Source organism: Triticum urartu, chromosome 6A (assembly GCF_056163025.1).
Source record: "Triticum urartu cultivar PI428250 chromosome 6A, HENAU_Tu73, whole genome shotgun sequence".
NCBI classification, from domain to species: domain Eukaryota; kingdom Viridiplantae; phylum Streptophyta; class Magnoliopsida; order Poales; family Poaceae; genus Triticum; species Triticum urartu.
Window position 1 is genome coordinate 160,149,351 of NC_141878.1, and position 20,935 is coordinate 160,170,285.

Here is a 20,935-nt window from a genome sequence, read left to right on the forward strand (position 1 = left end):
TAATACTGAGCTGGGACTTTATATATATACTTCATTGAAAATAACATCATATGATGTAGCTTCCATTGTGGGGCTTGAACCCATGTCCACATGGTTAAGAGCTTTGTACTCTACCAACCGAGCAGTGGACCCTTCAATATAATGGATTAAAGCTTGTGTACCTTGAATTTCTGACAGGAGCACTTGGTAGCCCCCAAGGGTCGGCTCATTATAATGTGATGAGTCGGGTCTTCAATGAGGCAAGTAAGAAATGACCTTGCATTAGCCCCCAAGTATCATGGTGCATGCTGGCAGTGACATGGGACTTGCATATTTGATGTAATCTCAACTAAATGATGTAGCCCCCAAGTGCCGGGTCGTAAGCCTGCAGCGACTCGGGGCTATTCCTTCCACTGTAGAATAAATCATATCCAAAATAATAGCCATTGCACGAAAGCGACTTTGAAAACCTCAATCATAATACTGGTTTATTGATAACCATAAAATCCAGCCATGTTGGCTATTCAAGATTTGAATAATATAATCCGGTATGAAAACCTCAATCATTCAATATCATCATGAAAATCCAGCCAATTTTGGCTATGAAAGATGCAAATACCTTATCAGTTGACAAGTAAATTCGGAGTTTAAATACTCGACGGCTCTTGGCCGATGACGACTTAATGCGCATTCATTGTAAGCCGGAATTTTTGTAACCCGACGGCTTATAGCCTCTGTGATACTTATGAACATTGCCGGCTTATCATGCCAGTAAGGGCAATAACCGTGAAGATATAGAGCACAACGCCCTGTTCACTTTAGTCACGCCGCCGGCTTACCACGCCATATGCAACAAGGGGTAATATCCCAAAACTTAGAGCACAACGCTTCCAAGTATATAAGATCATCATACACTGGTGACTTATAGTCCACAACCAGGCCGGGTTAATAAACACAAGTGAATTATAATCATAAAGCTTTATAAGCCTTATCAAATAAACCTCAAAAAAGAAAGAAACTGTCGAATAAAAAACCAACGAAAAACGAGGCTTTTCATGGGCTGCCAGGCCGAAAAATGAGGCTTTTCATGGGCTGCCAGGCCACTGAGTTAAACCTATATACAAACCTTATAATATGGGCCTCACATTAACCAATCGTCGTTTTAATTTTGACAAGTTAAGTGTCTGTATAAGATTGACTTGTCAAACGTTTGGCGGGTCATTCCAGGATTACCTGGGCGGAGTGGCTTACTTAAAAGGCAGGATAACCCGGGGTTTTAGGTGAATACACCTGGCTTCCAAGCCTGGCTTTAAGCCTATTACAAGGGTTATACAACTCTTTGTTCTTTAGAACAAAAGAGCCCCCAAGCAATATTTTGAGCTGTGCTCAAGGGGCACCTATGTTTGAGTTGTGCTTTTTGAAATAGACTCTCTTTGGTCCCTTTAACTTGGGTAAAAGCCCCCAAGTTTTTTTGTGTGTGGCCAATAAGCCGGATCAAAGGGTAATCATAACTTCGCTCAATGAACAGGAAGCCCCCATGTGACCATAATAAGATAAGCCCATAAGGCAGGACACCCATGTTTGAACCGTGCATCATGGCAGCAAGTTCTCTTTGGCAACCTTTAATTTTTCTGAGAATTAGAACTTGCGAGAAATAAATTCTTTCTAAACCGGAAATTCAAACCGGATATTGAAAGTTTCAAAGCTTTGTGAGAGACCAATTTACCTTGAGCCAGATTTTAAACCGGATATTAAGAACTTCAGCGCTTTGTGTGAGACAGATTCCCCTTGAGCCGGATTTTGAACCGGAATCCTTCTTTTTAAGACGGAATTTTCTGACAGCCTTTAAACATTTGCTAATAAGGTAATAGCCTCCGGGGCCAGGTTAATTTTCCCTCCAATGACCCCGAGTTCCTCAATTCACTGAAACCGGCCAATTCTGCTGAGTCATGTTATTGTAGCCCCCGAGTCTCAAGACGACTCGAGGAGTTGGCTTGAGATTCTCCATATTTAACCGTGATATAAACCGGTATGAGTCATTCAATAGCTCAGTGATATAATAGTCCCTTTTGCAGTAGACCACTTGTCCTACATTAGAGAATTTGTAAACCAGAGTAATTGCTCTTTCAAATAAAGCAATATGTAATATAAAAAATATACTGGATGGATTTCACCTGATGCGTCAGGCCAGTAACTATCACCGCGGAGTTGATGATCACCATGGCGAGCTGAAATCAATCACAGGCGAGTCGGCCACGGGAGTAGACAGATGAGTCAGCCACGGCGTTGTAATCCGGTGCAGACGAGCAAGTCGTCCTCGTTGTAAGCCGGTGCGGATGCGTGAACCGGTTGCGAGGGCGGACGGGCGAGTCGTCCATGGCGCTGTAAGGCAGCATGGATAAGCGAATCGGTCGGCGCATTGATGAAAACCGCACCGTGACACGCCTGTCCGTGAAGCCGCGTGGCACAGCCGAACGTGCATCCGTGGTATAACACCATCCTTTTTTTTCTTTTAATAGTCGCCCTGCATAAAAATATTACAGACCAGAGTAATTGTTGTCGGATGAATTAACATGTACTGATAAAATACATAGGAAAAATAACACCTGGTGTTTTTTGCTGGATGAACGAGAACCCTGATGATGCATAATGTTGGATCTTTTTTGTTTCTTTCCTGGTAGCCATCAGATTTGGCTTTGCTGAATTAACATCAGACGTTAACTCTATGACTGATATCTGTTGGTTTGCAGATTCCCACGTTGTGGAAATTCCTTGAATTTGAAGTGAGTAGTAGAAGTACTCGCAATTGCGAGCAGCAGCAATTCGGTTGACCCCTTATGTGATAATGTAGAGAGCAGTGGCACAAACAGACGCCTTGCCATTTGAGCTTTCATTTACGGCCTCAGGACCTGATTTTTGGTGACTTGCAATGCCGCACAGACGTCAGTACTTCGGCGCGGTACGGACACACATTTTTTTCTTTTCACCATGGCAGCGGTGACTTGACCGTGGCGAGTCACAGCGAATTAATGGAGCAAGGGGCGGCTCACCCGCAGTGTAGATGGAGTGGCAGCTCAAGGCGAAGGCGAGCCCGGCCCGGCACGGGCGGCTTATGGCGGCGGCTGCTGCAGCAGAGTAGTTCAGAGGCGTGGTCTTCGCCTTTAGAGGCAGAAGTGGGCGGCGACTCAAATAGGTCGTGGCCGCAGTAGCAGTGGAGGCGCAGAGGCAGAGGGCGGGGGAGACGCCTGCGTGGGAGGCCGCGTGGGTGGCGACTGACAAGGTAGGGTGCCGGGCCAGTATGCGGCCAGTGGCGGCAGAGGCGCTCGCGAGCGATGGCCGAGTCCTTCTCTGAATTGTGGAGTTTTTTTTACCAATCTTGTTCGAGTCCTTCTCCAGGTCGTAGCTACTCCTCCCTTTTTTCGTGTGTTCATGCAATTGTAGCCAGCCAATCCAATAATTTCCTTGTTCTTTTCCCGATCTACTAGTACTCAAACAATATTATCCTTTTTACAGTACTAGTGGAAGTGCTTGGGGGTTATTTGGATTTGACTCGGGCTTCAGGCCAGAAAAAGTAGTGGCAATGACTGATTTGACACATACGCTGCTAGCTTTGCCTCTGCTGCCATGATTTATCCTTGGGAGCAACAACCATCAGAGTAACTCGTACTGGGTCAGCACCTCTGGATATAAACGCAGGAAAATAGACCTCCGAATTGGATTTAGAAACGAGTCGTCAAATTTGTTGGACTCGGCGACTTGTATCTCGTATCTCGTACCGATTGATTTCGAATACGAGACTTCAACTTGCAGCGGCAAAAAAATTAACCCGGCCTTGACGGATCATCTGGTCGTGTGCGTTGGCGCCTAGACGCGACCCTAATTTTCTCTTGATCTTAAATCTTGTATATGCCGCATTGACTGTTCGTCGGATGTCTTTTGCGCCGGCTCTTTTTCATCCAACACATCGCAAACTTCTCAATCCCAGAAATAGATCCCTCCAAGAACTCAACACCACTGTGCGCGAGCCCCACGGTGGGCGCTAACTGTCGTGGAATTGTCACGGCAGATGTCCTGTGAAAGGACTTAGTCGTGAGGCCAATGCATCTATGTGGTAGCATGAGAGGGTTAAGCGGGACGAGAGACACGGGGTTTTACCCAGGTTCGGCCCCTCACGATGGAGGCAAAAGCCTACATCCTGCTTCATTGATATTGATGATGATGATCACGATTACAAACGTGTTCTATCTCGAGAGCTATTGAGTTGTCTGTCTAAACCTAACTTGTCTCACTTGTGGAACTTGTGAATCTGTCCCCCTTGGGGAGCCTTGTCCCTCCTTATATATGTTGAAGCGGCGGCTTACATGACTAGTCCTATTAGGATTAGGATTAGGATTAGGATTAGGATTACTCTATTACAAGTGGAGTCCTAGTCTTGCTTCCTTTGTAAGGGAATATTCCTTATGGTTTCCTCTTAAACCGACCCACCATAGCTTGAGCCGGACTTCCATGAACCGCCTTCTGGGCCACCGGGCCTTGTCGTCTGCCTGACCCGCCCGCCAGGTTACTAATGAGCCGCCAAGGTCGGGCGGGTTACCCGTGAATTGCTAAGCTCCGGGCAGGTCAACAGTAAGTCGCCAAGATCCAGCCGGGTTATACCGCGGGGTATATCCCCGACACCGGGTATGTTGCCCAACTATGCAGAGGCACAAGATCAAGATTGGGACACCACTTTAAGTCAGATGTTGAAGAACCAAGAGACTTGAAGGACCAACATGCAGCTCGGAGAGATCGAGATCGAGCCAAAGGAACATGATATCGGCAAGAGAAGGGTCTCCCTCGTCGGGCAGGCGATCTCGGCACCACCAGAAGCAAGCAACCAAGACTCCCCGGCAGCGCCTGCCGGGGCTTTCGGGGCCTGAACAACCACGCAAGTACGACCCACGTCGTCAATCAGTGCGGTGTCAAGCCGCAAGGTGATTAAGTGGCAACATTTTCCACATGGCAGCCATCCGCTACAGAAGAAACCCATAGGTGACACCCGTCCAGCGACGTGTCAAGGGAACAGGTGCGGAGCGGGCGAGATAAGCCCGGCAGGCCTTGTCGGGCAGCTAGTGGTGTGACACTGAGCGGTGCATTTAATGCACCCTGTGAGCCCGCAGAGTTAGGTATGATAGCACTGTTTGCTATCATATCAGTGGGTAATGACTGTTTTGCCACTGTGGTGACCCCTTAATCTATGATTGCCCATAGGAGGGGGTGGAGGGTTGGAAACTTGACAAACCCAAGCCACCATACGCTTGTGGTCACTGTAACCCTTAGGCAAGCCTTGCCGGGCAAGTGTACCACGCACTACCATGTTCATTTCCACCATCAATCCCCCAAAGCAGGAGTAGGGTCTTATGCCTCGCGGCGGCCCGGACCTGGGTAAATTGCTTGTGTGCACTCTGCTGTGCTGCCGCGCTAGTCTGCTCTTTGTGCAATGTGACGTCCCCCGCCGAACCAGTAAGGGGCCGCCCGGTCCCATAGGTGGCCACAGATATCCCGCGAAAAAAGTATATGATAAAAGTCCTATGTTTAATTTTGTTGTTGTTATAATAATCAACATGATGTTTCTATGTCCGTATTTTGTTTTTATCGACACCTCTCTCTCCAAGCATGTGGACATGTTTTTCGATTTCGGTTTTTGCTTGAGGACAAGCGAGGTCTAAGCTTGGGGGAGTTGGTACGTCCATTTTGCATCATGTTTTCTTACTGTTATTTATAATGTTTTTATCCATAATAATGCTTTTTAGAGTAATTCTAATGCCTTTTCTCTCATAATTTGCAAGGAACACGCCAAGAGGGAGAATTCCGGCAGCTGGAAATCTGGACCTAAAAAAGCTACGTGGGGCTACCTATTCTACACAACTCCAAATAAGCTGAAACTTCGCAGAGATTTTTTATGGAACATATAAGAGATACTAGAGCCAATAAACATGAGAGGGGGCCACCAGGTGGGCACAACCCACCTGGGCGTGCCAGGCCCCCAGGCGTGCCCTGGTGGGTTGTGGCCTCCTCGGCCCACCTCTGGTGCCCATCTTCTGGTATATAAGTGATTTTGACCTATAAAAATGGGGAGGAGACTTTTGGGACGGAGCGCCGTCGCCTCAAGGCGGAACTTGGGCAGGAGCACTTTTTCCCTCCCGTAGAGTGATTCCGCCGGGGGAACTTCCCTCTCGGAGGGGGGAAATCATCGTCATCATCGTCACCAACAACTCTCCCATCTTGGGGAGGGCAATATCCATTAACATCTTCAACAACACCATCTCCTCACAAACCCTAGTTCATCTCTTGTGTTCAATCTTGTTATCGGAACTATAGATTGGTGCTTGTGGGTGACTAGTAGTGTTGATTACATCTTGTAGTTGATTACCATATGGTTTATTTGGTGGAAGATTATACGTTCAGATCCATTATGCTATTTAATACCCCTCTGATCTTGAGCATGATTATTATCTGTGAGTAGTTACCTTTGTTCTTGAGGTCACGGGAGAAATCATGTTGCAAGTAATCATGTGAACTTGATATGTGTTTGACATTTTGATAGTATGTATGTTGTTATTCCCTTAGTGATGTCATGTGAATGTCGACTACATGACACCTCACCATATTTGGGCCTAAGGGAATGCATTGCAGAGTAGCAATTAGATGATGGGTTGCGAGAGTGACAGAAGCTTAAACCCCAGTTTATGCACTATTCCGTAAGGGACTGATTGGATCCAAAAGTTTAATGCTATGGTTAGAATTTATTCTTAATACTTTTCTCATAGTTGCGGATGCTTACGGGAGGTTTAATCATAAGTAGGAGGTTTGTTGAAGTAAGAACAGCACCTAAGCACCGGACCACCCACATATCAAATTATCAAACTAGCGAACACAAATCGAACCAACATGATGAAAGTGACTAGATGAAATTCCCGTGTACCCTCAAGAACACTTTGCTTATCATAATAGACCGTTTTGGCCTGTCCTTTGCCTCAAAAGGATTGGGCTACCTTTCTGCACTTTTTTTACTATTATCGTTACTTGCTCGTTACAAATTATCTTGCTATCAAACTACTCCGCTACTTACAATTTCAGCACTTGCAGACAATACCTTACCGGAAACTACTTGTCATTTCCTTCTGCTCCTCGTTGGGTTCGACACTCTTACTTATCGAAAAGAGCTACAATTGATCCCCTATACTTGTGGGTCATCAATTTACATTGGGTGTATGACCATAGAAGGTTTTATTCATGTAGACAAAACAACAATTATTCTCTAACTTAAATGAATAACCGTATCACAATAAACATGATCCAATCATAGTCATGCTCAACGCAAACACCAAATAACATTTATTTATGTCCAACACTAATCTCGAAGGTAGAGGGAGTGTGCGATGGTGATCTTATCAACCTTGGAATCACTTCCAATGCACATCATCACCTCGCCCTTAACTAGTCTCTGTTCATTTTGCCATTCCTGTTTTGAGTTACTAATCTTAGCAACTGAACCAGTATCAAATACCCTGGGGTTACTATGAACACTAGTAAAGTACACATCAATAACATGTATATCAAATATACCTTTTTTCACTTTCCCATTCTTTTTATCCGCTAAGTATTTGGGGTAGTTTCGCTTCCAGTGACCATTCCCTTTGCAGTAGAAGCACTCAGTTTCAGGCTTAGGTCTAGCTTTGGGTTTCTTCACGGGAGTGGCAACTTGATTGCCATTATTTCTTGAAGTTCCCTTTATTTTCCTTTGTCCCTTTTCTTGAAACTAGTGGCCTCGTTACGGGAGTGGCAACTTGATGCTCTTTCTTGATTTCTACCTTCACCGATTTTAGCATTGCGAAGAGCTCGGGAATCATTTTTGTCATCACTTGCATATTATAGTTCATCACGAAGTTCCAGTAACTTGGTGATAGTGACTATAGAACTCTGTCAATCACTATCTTATCTGGAAGATTAACTCCCACTTGAATCAAGCGATTGTAGTACTCAGACATTCTGAGCACATGCTCACTAGTTGAGCTATTCTCCTCCATCTTGTAGGCAAAGTACTTGTTAGAGGTCTCATACCTCTCGACTCGGGCATGAGTCTGAAATACCAATTTCAGCTCTTGGAACATCTTATATGCTCTGTGGCGTTCAAAATGTTTTTGAAGTCCCGGTTCTAAGCCGTAAAGCATGGCGCACTAAACTATCAAGTAGTCATCATACCGAGCTTGCCAAACATTCATAACGTCTGCATCTGCTCCTGCAATAGGTCTGTCACCTAGCGGTGCATCAAGGACATAATTCTTCTGTGCAGCAATGAAGATAATCCTCAGATCACGGACCCAATTCGCATCATTGCTACTATCATCTTTCAACTTATTTTTCTCTAGGAACATATCAAAAAAATGGGGAGGTACATCGCAAGCTATTGATCTAGAACATAGATATGCAAATACTATCAAGACTAAGTTCATGATAAATTAAGTTCAATTAATCATATTACTTAAGAACTCCCACTTAGATAGGCATCCCTCAAGTCATCTAAATGATACGTGATCCAAATCAACTAAACCATGTCCGATCATCATGTGAAATGGAGTAGTCATCAATGGTGAACATCTCTATGTTTATCATATCTACTATATGATTCACGTTCGACCTTTGTCTCCAGTGTTCTGAGGCCATGTATGTACATGCTAGGCTTGTCAAATTTGACCCGAGTATTCTGCATGTGCAAAACTGTCTTGCACCCATTGTATGTGAACGTAGAGCCTATCACACCCGATCATCACATGGTGTCTCAGCACGAAGAACTTTCGCAATGGTGCATACTCAGGGAGAACACTTATACCTTGAAATTTAGCTAAGGGATCATCTTATAATGCTACCACCGTACTAAGCAAAATAAGATGCATAAAAGATAAACATCACATGCAATCAAAATATGTGACATGATATGGCCACCATCATCTCGTGCTTTTGATCTCCATCTCCAAAGCACCGTCATGATCTCCATCGTCACCGGCTCGACACCTTGATATCCATTGTAGCGTCGTGGTCGTCTCGCGAAATATTGCTTCTACAACTATCACTAAAGCATAGTGATAAAGTGAAGCAATTACATGGCGTTTACATTTCATACAATAAAGAGACAACCATAAGGCTCCTGCCAGTTGCTAGTAACTTTTACAAAACATGATCATCTCATACAATAATGTTTATCACCTCATGTCTTAACCATATCACATCACAACATGCCCTGCAAAAACAAGTTAGACGTCCTCTACTTTATTGTTGCAAGTTTTAGGTGGCTGCTACAGGCTTCTAGTAAGAACCGTTCTTACCTACGCATCAAAACCACAACGGTTTTTCGTCAAGTTTGTTGTTTTAACCTTCAACAAGGATCAGCCACATTCAAATTCGATTCAACTAAAGTTGGAGAAACAGACACCCGCCAGCCACTGATAACCCACAAGTATAGGGGATCGTAACTGCTTTCGAGGGTAGAGTATTCAACCCAAATTTATTGATTCGACACAAGGGGAGCCAAAGAATATTCTCAAGTATTAGCAGTTGAGTTGTCAATTCAACCACACCTGGATAACTTAATATCTGCAGCAAAGTGTTTAGTAGCAAAGTAACATGATAGTAGTGGTAACGGTAGCAAAAGGTAACGATAGCAAAAGTAATATTTTTGGTGTTTTGTAGTGATGATAATAATAGCAATGGAAAAGTAAATAAGCGAAGAACAATATATGGAAAGCTCGTAGGCAATGGATCAGTGATGGAGAATTATGCCGAATGTGGTTCATCATGTAACATTCATAACCTAGGGTGACACAGAACTAGCTCGAATTCATCAATGTAATGTAGGCATGTATTCCGAATATAGTCATACGTGCTTATGGAAAAGAACTTGCATGACATCTTTTGTCCTATCCTCCCGTGGCAGCGGGGTCCTAATGGAAACTAAGGGATATTAAGGCCTCCTTTTAATAGAGTACCGGACCAAAGCATTAACACATAGTGAATACATGAACTCCTCAAACTACGATCATCACCGGGAGTGGTCCCGATTATTGTCACTTTGGGGTTGCCCGATCATAACACATAGTAGGTGACTATAGACTTGCAAGATAGGATCAAGAACTCACATATATTCATGAAAACATAATAGGTTCAGATCTGAAATCATGGCACTCGGGCCCTAGTGACAAGCATTAAGCATAGCAAAGTCATCGCAACATCAATCTCAGAACATAGTGGATACTAGGGATCAAACCCTAACAAAACTAACTCGATTACATGATAAATCTCATCCAACTCATCACCCTCCAGCAAGCCTACGATGGAATTACTCATGCACGGCGGTGAGCATCATGAAATTGGTGATGGGGGATGGTTGATGATGACGATGGCGACGGATTCCCCTCTTCAGAGCCCCGAACGGACTCCAGATCAGACCTCCCGAGAGAGCTTAGGGCTTGGTGGCGGCTCCGTATTGTAAAACGCGATGAATCCTTCTCTCTGATTTTTTTTCTCTCCGAACACGAATATATAGAGTTCGAGTTGAGGTCGGAGGAGCTCCAGGGGGCCCACGAGGTAGGGGTGCGCCTATGGGGTAGGCGTGCCCCCCACCCTCGTGGCTAGGGTGTGGGGCCCCTGGCCTTGATCTTTTGCTAGTATTTTTTATTATTTCCAAAAATAATCTCCATGGAGTTTCAGGTCATTCCAAGAACTTTTGTTTCTGCACATAAATAACACCATGGCAATTCTGCTGAAAATAGCGTCAGTCTGGGTTAGTTCCATTCAAATCATGCAAGTTAGAGTCCAAAACAAGGGCAAAAGTGTTTGGAAAAGTAGATACGACGGAGACGTATCAGCCACCTTTATGCAAAAATAGTTGCATTTATGTCGGTGGAACCGGTCTCATGAACGTGGTCATGTAAGGTTGGTCCGGGCCGCTTCATCCAACAATACCACCGAATCAAAATAAGACGTTGATGGTAAGCAGTATGACTATCACCGTCCACAACTCTTTGTGTTCTACTCGTGCATATCACCTACGCATAGACCTGGCTCTGATACCAGTGTTGGGGAACGTAGCATGCAATTTCAAAAAAAATCCTACGATCATGCAAGATCTACCTAGGAGATGCATAGCAATGAGAGGGTGATAGTTTGTCCATGTACCCTCATAGACCGAAAGCGCAAGCGTTTGACAACGTGATTGATGTAGTCGAACTTCTTCTCGTTCCGACCAATCAAGCACCGAACGTATGGCACCTCCGAGTTATGCACATGTTCAGCTCGATGAAGTCCCTCGAACTCTTGATCCAGCAAAGTGTCGAGGGAGAGTTCTCTCAGCACGACGGCATGGTGACGGTGATGGTGAAGTAATCCGCGTAGGGCTTCGCCTAAGCACTACGTGAATATGACCGGAGGCGTAGACTGTGGAGGGGGACGCCGCACACGGCTAACAATTGTTGTTGTGTGTTCTAGCGGTGCCCCTATATATATATAAACACTATTCTGATCATGAGATGAGAATAATATTCTGATCACAACCTAACCTGCCCCGCTAGTAGTACGTTGAACTTCCCTGTGAACTAGGTTGAACTTCCGCTAACATTGCCGAAATGGGGCTTGCGATATACCGTTGGAAAGGTATGGACACCAGTATCATTACCCAACTTAATTTTTTGGCAAAATGCAAGCGGTTTAAGAGCAGTTTTGAAAACCGTTTTTTCTTCACACAAAAAATGTGAATCATATTTTTGATTGTATTTCTAAACCGTTTATCGGAATGAGGCATATAATATGGCATTGGAAAGCTGATGCCAAACCGCTCCTTCCACGTGTTGAAAGTTTTCTCTAATTCCCTATGGTTAAAGAGTAATTTGAAAAAGCGTAAAATTTTGTAAACCGAACAGCTGAGTTCGTATTTTCGATGTCATTTCTAAACGGCTAATCTAATTGAGGCATATGATATGGCGTTGGAAATCTTATGAAAATGCGCTACTTTTCATGTTAAAAGTGTTTTTCTAATTTTGAATGGTTTAAGAGTAATTTAGAAAATGGTCCAAGTGCTACCGAGTTCGTATTTTCGAGCTAATTTTTTAACCGTGCGTCCGAATGCAGCAAATGATATGGCGTTGGAAAGCTTGAACAAATGTGAAACTTTTTGGTATGTATTGTTTCTCCCAATTCTTTACGGTTTTAAGTCAGTTCCGAAAATGGAGAAAAACGTATTTTTGCTGTATTTTCTACAAACTTTAACGGAAAGGGCAAATAATATCCCGTTGAAAAGCTACGAAAAATGCGAAACTTTTTCATGTTGATGGTTTTCTCTGATTCCTAGCCGTTTTCAAGTAATTGCGAAAATGGCGAGATCATTCGTTCTGCCTTTGTCACGAAATAGATTTTTCGAAAATGCACCGCGTGAAGAATCTGAACTTCTTGTCGCGTGTACCTGAACTTCACTCTGCTTTTTCACGTGTTTTTTTTGCTCGTAGATCTCCATCCACTACTTGTAGCTCTCCATCCACTCATCGAAATTGAGCAAGTGATATACCGGTGGAAAGCTGATGTAAACATGCAACTTTCCCGTGTTGATCATTTTTTCATACTCGCGATGATTTTAAAAGTTTTTCATCTCAAATTCATTCACTATAGTAGTCGAACTTCCTGCTGTTTTCACATTGAACTTCTGTGGCATATTTTCGTTTGTAATTTTCGTATCCATTTCGTCAGTGTTACACAAATGATATTCTTATTGTACAAACTTCTCTCACAATATTTTTTTTAACTTTCTCCGACCGAGGACTTTAACTTACACAAATGATTTTCCTACCATTTTGAAATAAATTAGAAAATGACGAGATCATGATTTCTGCCCTCATTGCGGATGGAAATGCATTGTGTGAAGTAGTTGAACTTCTCGGGCATGTCTGTTTGAATTTCACTCTGTTTTTATGTGTTGTTTTTTGCACTGCGTGAAGTAGTTGAACTTCTGGGGCAAGTCTGTCTGAACTTCACTCTGTTTCACTTTATTGTATTTTTTCTTATATGAAATACGCACCATGTAGTACGTGAACTTCCGGCTGTTATCACTTTGAACTTCTCTCTGGTTTGAGATAATTATTCTAAAACACAAAAAATAACATTTTTTAATGTATTTTGGACATCTAAATACACGGTGAACCTCTCTCACAAGATTTTTTTAACTTTTCCTCGCCGAGTACTTGAACTTCTAGCAACCATTTTTCGTTTATGAGTTGTTTTTAAAAGTGCAAAAAATGGCGTTGTGTTTTTTATTTTTTTAACAGGTAAATCCTAGGTTTTAATAAACTCCGAACTTCTCTGTTATTTAAATTTGAACTTCACCTTTTCATATTTTGAGTAAAGAAATTGTATTCGATTTTTATACGGAAAAATCAAACATGGAAATACGAGGTGAACCTCTCTCGCAGGAATTTTTGAACTTCCCTGGACAGAGCACTTGAACTTCTTTCAACAAACCTTTTATGCTTTTATTTTTTCTATACTTTTTATTCTCACCTGAAATGCATTCCTTGCAGTAATTGAACTTCTCGTTGTTTTCACTATGAACTTCTGTCACATTTTTTGTGTATACGTCAAATTACATGCAATTGAAGGTCGAACGTCATTTTTTCCATTTTAAAACATGTAATTGAAGGTCGAACGTCCCGCAATATAAATTCTGAACCATGCACGGTGGTGCACGTGAACTTATTGCAACAAATCTGAGTTTTTTATATACTTCAAACTTCTCTGTTATTTTGAATTGAACTTCTTAGTCTTATTCTTAGAAAAAAATATGTTTTGCAATAAGCATCAAACATTTTTTTCAAAATTGAATCTCATAATTTTATTTTTCCTAGAAATGGAAAGAATTTGAGTTTTCCGTAAACATCAAACTACTCCTTTTATTTTAATTTGAACTTCTTTAATTTTATTCTTTAGTAACAAAGAAAACCTGTTTTTTTATATAAATATTGAACTTCTTTTATATATAATTTGGACTTCTTGGTTTATTTGAAATACTTTCTTTTTCCATTTTTTGAACCGTAAAACAATGTTCTTTTTATAAAAAATAAGCATCAAACTCATGTTGTATGTTAATTTGAATTTCTTGCTTTTATTTAGATAATTTTTTTCTGATTTTCTTATGAACATTGACCTGCTATGTATCTTAAATTTAAAATTCTTGGTTTAGTTTCAGAGACGGAAAAAATTGTCTACTGTTTTAACTTACAGGCTTTGGGGTTTTGTAAACTTCTAGAGTTTTTTTAGCAAACTCTTTTTTTAGTTAAATGCCTTTTGGCTTATTTTTTAACACCAATGTTTCTTCTCTGTTTTTCCCAACCTTCTATCACTTTGTATAAGTGAACTTCTTCAGAACATAATGTTTGAATTTCCTTGAGGTTTTCTCATCAACTATATGCACTTATTTTTGTGATATTAAAAATAGCTGGCACGCTAGGGAGGGTCGAATTTTGCTGACCATGAAGTAGATGAACCTTGTCCAACGTAATAGTTGGACTTCAGTTAACTCCAGATTTCCTCTCCAACAACATTACATGGGCACAATTAAAGTCACAACTTAATAAATGGATTCAGCTGGCATTCAAATCAGAAAGAAGAATTAGTGTTGGGCTGCTATCTGAAACAAGATGTAGTAAAGTCGCACGAATTACTCAGTACGTGCATCAGTGAGTTGATTAAAACAAGAATAGAGAGAGCTCTGTGCAGGTCACACTAGAATAAAGCAAAGAATATATTAAGATAGAGATCCATCAGTCACAACCAAATGCATTCACGAGAAACAAATAACTATAGGGAATGGCACCATCACATTAGAACTTCTTCATGTTCGTTCATGAGCTGGAATTTTTCCTCACTCAAACTTTCTGTACAGTGAGGAGGCGGTGGCATTGTAGCATGCAAGGCAGTAGAGGGAGAGGAGCACCAGGAGCGCCGCGCTGTTGTTATTGATGCTGCAGCGGCTAGCAGCTGTGAGATGATGATGTTGGTTATGTTGTGAAGCTACCAAGTACAACTGCCTCCGTTCACAAATTTAAGATGTTTTAGATATTTCAATATGGACTACATACGAACTGAAATGAGTGAACATACACACTAAAACATGACTGTATGCATCCGGTTCAGACAAAGGTTAGAACATCTTATATTTTTAAACGGGTGGAGTAACACACAACACAAAATGAATACGGGGCTGCACCTGCAACATGCCTAGAGAACCCAGGGTCCGCGAACTTCTCCACCCTTACAAAATCATCGTATAAAGAGTGGTAAACAGGATATCTTGGCCCTGTCAATGTCCAAGGAGCACCATTAGAGATACGAGAAACTAAGAATAAACAATACGAAATGCGCCCCTACCTTCTCCAAATATCAAGTTGGTGGATGGAATGCCAACATGTTGAATGAATGCTGCATAGTCTGATCCTCCATTGCCCAGTCGTTGAATCTTCATGCAGGATATCAGAGACAATATATGTTAACTATAGTAAATAGCTAGGAACATTTTCAGAGTTGGAGCTGAAATTTAGAAATGAAGATTCAGACATGAAACCCCGAAGCTGCAGGTTTCATTTTACGCACAAAGGAACCCAGAGTTTGACAGCAATCAGTACTATATATCGCAAGTGATAACGGTGTGCTAACTGTATAAGGAAGTCATTTTACAACTCACGTTGGGAGAAGCATTGGATTTGACCCATGAATCATAAGCCGTCTGAGATGAATTGTCGGCGTCTTGAACCTTCATGAATTGAAAAAACAAAATGTTTTGACTTTTTGACCATCTTGTTATTAATAAGAAAAATAGCATAAGCATGATATTGTCAGAGACAGGTGGTTCAAAGTTGACTCACCCACTATAGAGTGTTGACCACTCAACAGCTACTCTTTTGTATGACCAAAACCAAAAAACTGACTATCAGTTAGTACTCTTTCCATTTTAATTGATTCCATTAGTAGTTCATCAAGTTGGGGAGTTGTAGATGGGAGTAAAACTGGACTGACTCTGAAACATCAATATTCAGATAAGCAACACCCCTCGAGGAAAGCATCTCCCTGTTTTCTTCAACCCATTCAGTTGATCATGTCTGCATAAACGTAAATTGTGATCACCATTGCATATGCTTTTAAGTTGCCTACATATGTATAACAAACGAATGTGGTGCTGGAAGAGAGATCCACTTACCAATCTGTACTCTTCTGCATCCCAGCTACAGAAAATGATGGTCCTTCGAGGCCTCCATCCTTGCTTTTGCAGCACAAAAAACCTTTGTGCTAACTAGATGGATAGGGAGTGAAGTTAACAACGTTTTCAGAAGCAGAGATGGTCATATTGTTCAAGACTTTCTACTGATAAGTCAACTCCGTTATTCAGAAGGAGCGGTCAGGATTACTGTATTATGCCACGTTGCAGAGTTCAGAGCAAAGAACAGCCTACTGGATTGCTGAGAACATATATATGTTATAACACAAGAATCACCTCGATCATAGCTGTTGTTTCGCTGTTGGGGTCGGCGGCTCCGAACTTCTTTGTGCCTGTCTTGCGTGCACACACGTGTGAAGAAAGTGTGTTCTTCTTTTAGCTTGGCTTCTCCTCACACCACATGTGGCTGTCATGTGCACGCAAGCACCAAGGACGAAGAAGATCTAGGCAGAAGAGGAAGACATCCATGGTGCGCCAGCGAGGCAGGATAATGTCGGGGGATGGGGCGTGGGCCCTTTGGGCGGTGTGCTTGGGGATTGGCGGTAGATGTCGGCGCTCGTGTGCCAGGGGGACGGGGTGCTGATGGTTGGACCTAGGCGTGGGGGCGGCGCGACTGTCGGACCTAGGAGTGGGGTGAGTGCACTGCGGCGGCCAGACCCAGGTGCGGGGTTGGCACGGCAGCCGGACCCAAGAGTGGGGCGGCGCCGGGACCAAATCCAGGCGAGGCGGCTGTGCGAGGCCGGATCCAGGCGGGGGGCAGCTCCAGCATGGATAGAAGGCCGCCGACGGCAGCCGTAGCGGAGGGCGGAGCTGGGGAAGGTCGCGGTGGCTGTCGTGGTTCTAGGTCTGACAGTAATGTAGGGGGGTAGGTATGGAGAGGCAAGATCTTAGCTATGGAGTAGTTGTAAGCACACAAGGTTTACGAGTTCAGGCCCTTCTCGGAGGAAGTAATAGCCCTACGTCTCGGAGCCCGGAGGCGGTCGACTGGATTATGTGTGTACGAATTACAGGGGTGCGAACCCTTTACACTAAGGAGGGGGGTGGCTTATATAGAGTTCGCCGGACCCCTCCGGCCCTCAGTTATGCAGGGTTTTAAATACATTAAGGTCGGGCGTTACAGGTAACGCCCCTAATAAAGTGCTATGATGACCATAAAAGCTACTTAATGACCGACCGTTAGCGTGCGGAGTGACTTTAGGTCTCCTAGCCGTCGAGTGGTTGGATATTGGTCGAGTGATTGCTTCTTGGTCGAGTGTCTTCGAGTCTATCGAGTGGAACACCTCCAAGTCGATTGAAAGGTGATTTCTTCTAGAGATGTCCTTGGGTAGGGCAGTTGGGACAGGTCCATGACCCTACCCTAGGTACATAGCTTCATCATTAGCCCCCGAATGGATCGAGGTTTGAGTGGGGAAGGAGTTGAGAACTTCTCCGACTCATTTTTCATGCCATGAGCATATCTTGTTTCGGATCAATGAACCTGAGTGATGACAACAACTTCCTTTTCAGTCGCCTTGATCCATTCTTAGTTTTTTGTCGAGTGAGTTTCTTTACTTGAAAAGCTCTGAGTGACAGTGTGGAGGAGATCTTCCGTCTGACAAGTTGTTCTGCTGCCCATAGATTTCGCGGGATTCGAATTTTGGGAAGCGCGCGGGACGGGGGAGGCCACAGTAATGGGATAGGATAGAGCGGAGCTGCCTCGATCTTCGTGCCACCTTTTTCGCCACGTATCGCGCGCGTGATCGTTACGGGATTTGAGAGGACCGTCCGGGCCTACCATTCAGCCACTCGGAAGCGACCTCATATAAGGCGTCGGACCGGGGTTTCTTGAACAGTGCGTTCTCATTTCCTCTTCTCTTCTTCAGGCTTCTTCGTCACGCTCGCTCTCGCCCCAGCGCCGCCGCTCTGTACGCGTCTCGCCGGCGACGATGGGGAAGGAGAAGACGGCGGCTCTGGAGCGGGCGAAGAAGGCGACAGCAAAGGCGAAGGGGAAGGCGACCAGTCGGGGTGGATCTTCCTCGCGAGCCGGCCTGCCGAAGGGCTGGATCCAGGGTGACTGGATCCGCTCGGCGATCCGCCAATAAGACCTCGACGACCTAGCCGACAGAGGGCTGATCCCCCATGGGTCGGCGCGGCTTCCGGGGAAGGAATCTGAGCCGCAACCTCGGGAGGGTGAGCGCGTTCTCCTTGCCACCCACGTCGACCGTGGATTTTCCTTGCCTCCTCACCCTTTCTTTCGAGGATTTCTGAATTTCTTTGGGGCACAACTCCACCACTTCACTCCCAACACAATCGTGTATCTTGCTGCTTTCGTGTCTTTGTGCGAGAATTTCTTGGGTTGTCGGCCTCACTGGGGTCTTTTCAAGCACATTTTCACTTGTCGTTCTCAGACGGTGAAAAAGGCCAATCCAAGTGACGAGAGAACACAAGTGATTCAGATGTGCGGGGGTCTTGGTGTTCAGATGAGAGGGAAAAGTTCCTTTCGAGCCATGATTCTTCCCGACTCGGTTCGCGGATGGCAGTCGACCTGGTTTTACTGCAAAGACCAGCCGACACCAGGGCAGTCGACTGGCCTCCCTCCTTTTACCATGGACGAGTGAGGAAACCCTCCTCTTTGAAGGTGCTCCCGGAGGAGAAGGCGCAGGTTAGGGTGCTGGTCGAATGAGTTGTCCAGTTTATCCGTGACGGGGTCACTGGTATGGATCTCTTGGAGGTTTTCCTTCGGCGGTACATCCATCCTCTTCAAGCCCGAGACCATCCGATGTGGATGTATTCGGGTCTTGACGACACCACTCGGATTCACCCAGAGGAGGTCAATGACGACACACTGGAGAAGTGGCTGTCGGGCATCACCGGAAACAAGGACAACCCCAGGGGAGCCAGGAGAGTTCCTCCATTCGACCAGTCCCATGAACCAGAAAAGGTCCGATTCTAAGCTTTTGATTGTAATTTGAATTCACTCGCGCAGCTGTCTATACTGCGTCGACTGACTTTATTCTTCCTGCTTTCTTTCAGGTCCTTATCGAAATGTATTCAATGCCCAACGGAGAGCAAGAGCAAGACCTGGAAGGAGAGGCGAGCGGCGGCGACAGTGGCGAATGGTATTCTGACGGTGAGGGGGACGAAGAAAGTGACGACCCAAGTGACGAAGAAGAAGTCGAGTCACCTCCTCACAGCGAGAGGCGATCCAAGCTTGACCAAGAACGACCGAGCGCCCGTGAAAAGGCGATTGCTCAGGCTGGTCAGTCTTCAAAGCGTCCTCGGACCTCTTCACCAACCCCAACTGAAAAAGCGTCAAAGCATCCCAAAGTTGCAGAGCAGAAGCCTCGGAAGGCGTTGCCGAAGATTAAGATTGACATCCCCGTCGCTTCTGCGTGAGTGTCTCCCTTTGTATTCACTCGACCCCCCGTGCTGTTTGTTTTTTCTTGATTTAACCAGACGAACTTTGGAACTGGCAGCGCTGCTACTTCCGGGACCTCAGCTTGCAGGGACGAGGATGAGGTAATGGAGGATGCATTCACTTCCAATCTGGGTATGATTTCTGACATTTTGTCTTTATTTGGTCAACTCAAATGCAATGTGTACCATTGGGTGATGTGATTTTGGCGATTGATCTTTGAATAGCTCCTAACATTATTGACCTCCCTGATGATGATGATGAAGAGCCTGAGAGGCCTTTGACGAGGAAAAATAGGCAAGCTCCTACAAGCAAGGTGCCACAGTCGACGCCGAGGGCGGAACCAGTCGTTCAGGACGCTGGTGATGCCAATCGGGGTTCTGTTACCTTCGACGTACCATTGTTGAGTGCCTTGCCTTCTTCGTCCACTGCTCAGGCCCCTGCCGACCCACCTTCAGTTTTTGCGACCCATCATGTCCCAGAGGACGAAGTGAATGCTGCCAAGGAAGCCATACGCCAGGCGGGCATTATGATGGAGAAGATGAAGACGGTGCGGGACACCAGTCAGGCCGCCTACGACGCCAGCTCGGCTCTCCAAAGCAACATTCAGGTTAGTTGGTCACCGCTTGTTCTGTTAGGATATGCTATCTGAAGACTCTCTTTCTGAAAATCGTTGCATCTGTACACCCAGTGGGTGTGTCGATTGAATTTTTGAACTAGTGGGGGCACGCTGAGTGCACCCACCGGGTGTAGTCCCCGAGACTACGGTTGACTGCTGGCAGTCGACTGTAGTCTTTGTATTTTGATTCTTTCGCTCAATCTGGTCTGGCCGCGTCGAGTGTAAACCGAACCGGTAGTTTGTCTCTTCTACTCGGTCTGGGCGAGTGGGATCAGAACCAGTGGGGGCACGCTAAGTGCACCCACTGGGTGTAGTCCCCGAGACCGCAGTCGACTGCTGGCAGTCGACTGTGGTCTGAGTTCTTCTTTCTCTGTTTTTTTACTCCCTGCACTCGACTCCGGCGGGCCGGTCGAGTGGGATCAGAACCGGTGGGGGCACGCAAAGTGCACCCACTGGGTGTAGTCCCCGAGACTATGGTGGACTACGGGCAGTCGACCGTAGTCTTAGTATTTATTGTCTTTGTCATTTTTCGCAGTAATATAACTTCTCCTCCATGATTGCAGAAATCTTGTGATCTTGGAGCTCGCTTTCCTGACTTGGAGAAACAGCAGATCCAACTAAACCTTGAGTTGGAATTGGCCAAGACAGAGCT

At 44.6% G+C, this 20,935-nt stretch overlaps 1 protein-coding gene across 1 annotated transcript; it reads right to left on the reverse strand.

The window, feature by feature from the left end:
* Positions 1-14,920: 14,920 nt before the first annotated feature.
* Positions 14,921-15,883, reverse strand: LOC125541335 (putative glutamate carboxypeptidase LAMP1). The gene is made up of 4 exons (XM_048704778.2): positions 15,740-15,883; positions 15,427-15,514; positions 15,266-15,355; positions 14,921-15,036 (listed from the first exon to the last, which is right to left on the reverse strand). Exons 1-4 carry the CDS (start codon positions 15,881-15,883, stop codon positions 14,921-14,923), a joined length of 438 nt encoding a protein of 145 aa, XP_048560735.2.
* Positions 15,884-20,935: the final 5,052 nt, after the last annotated feature.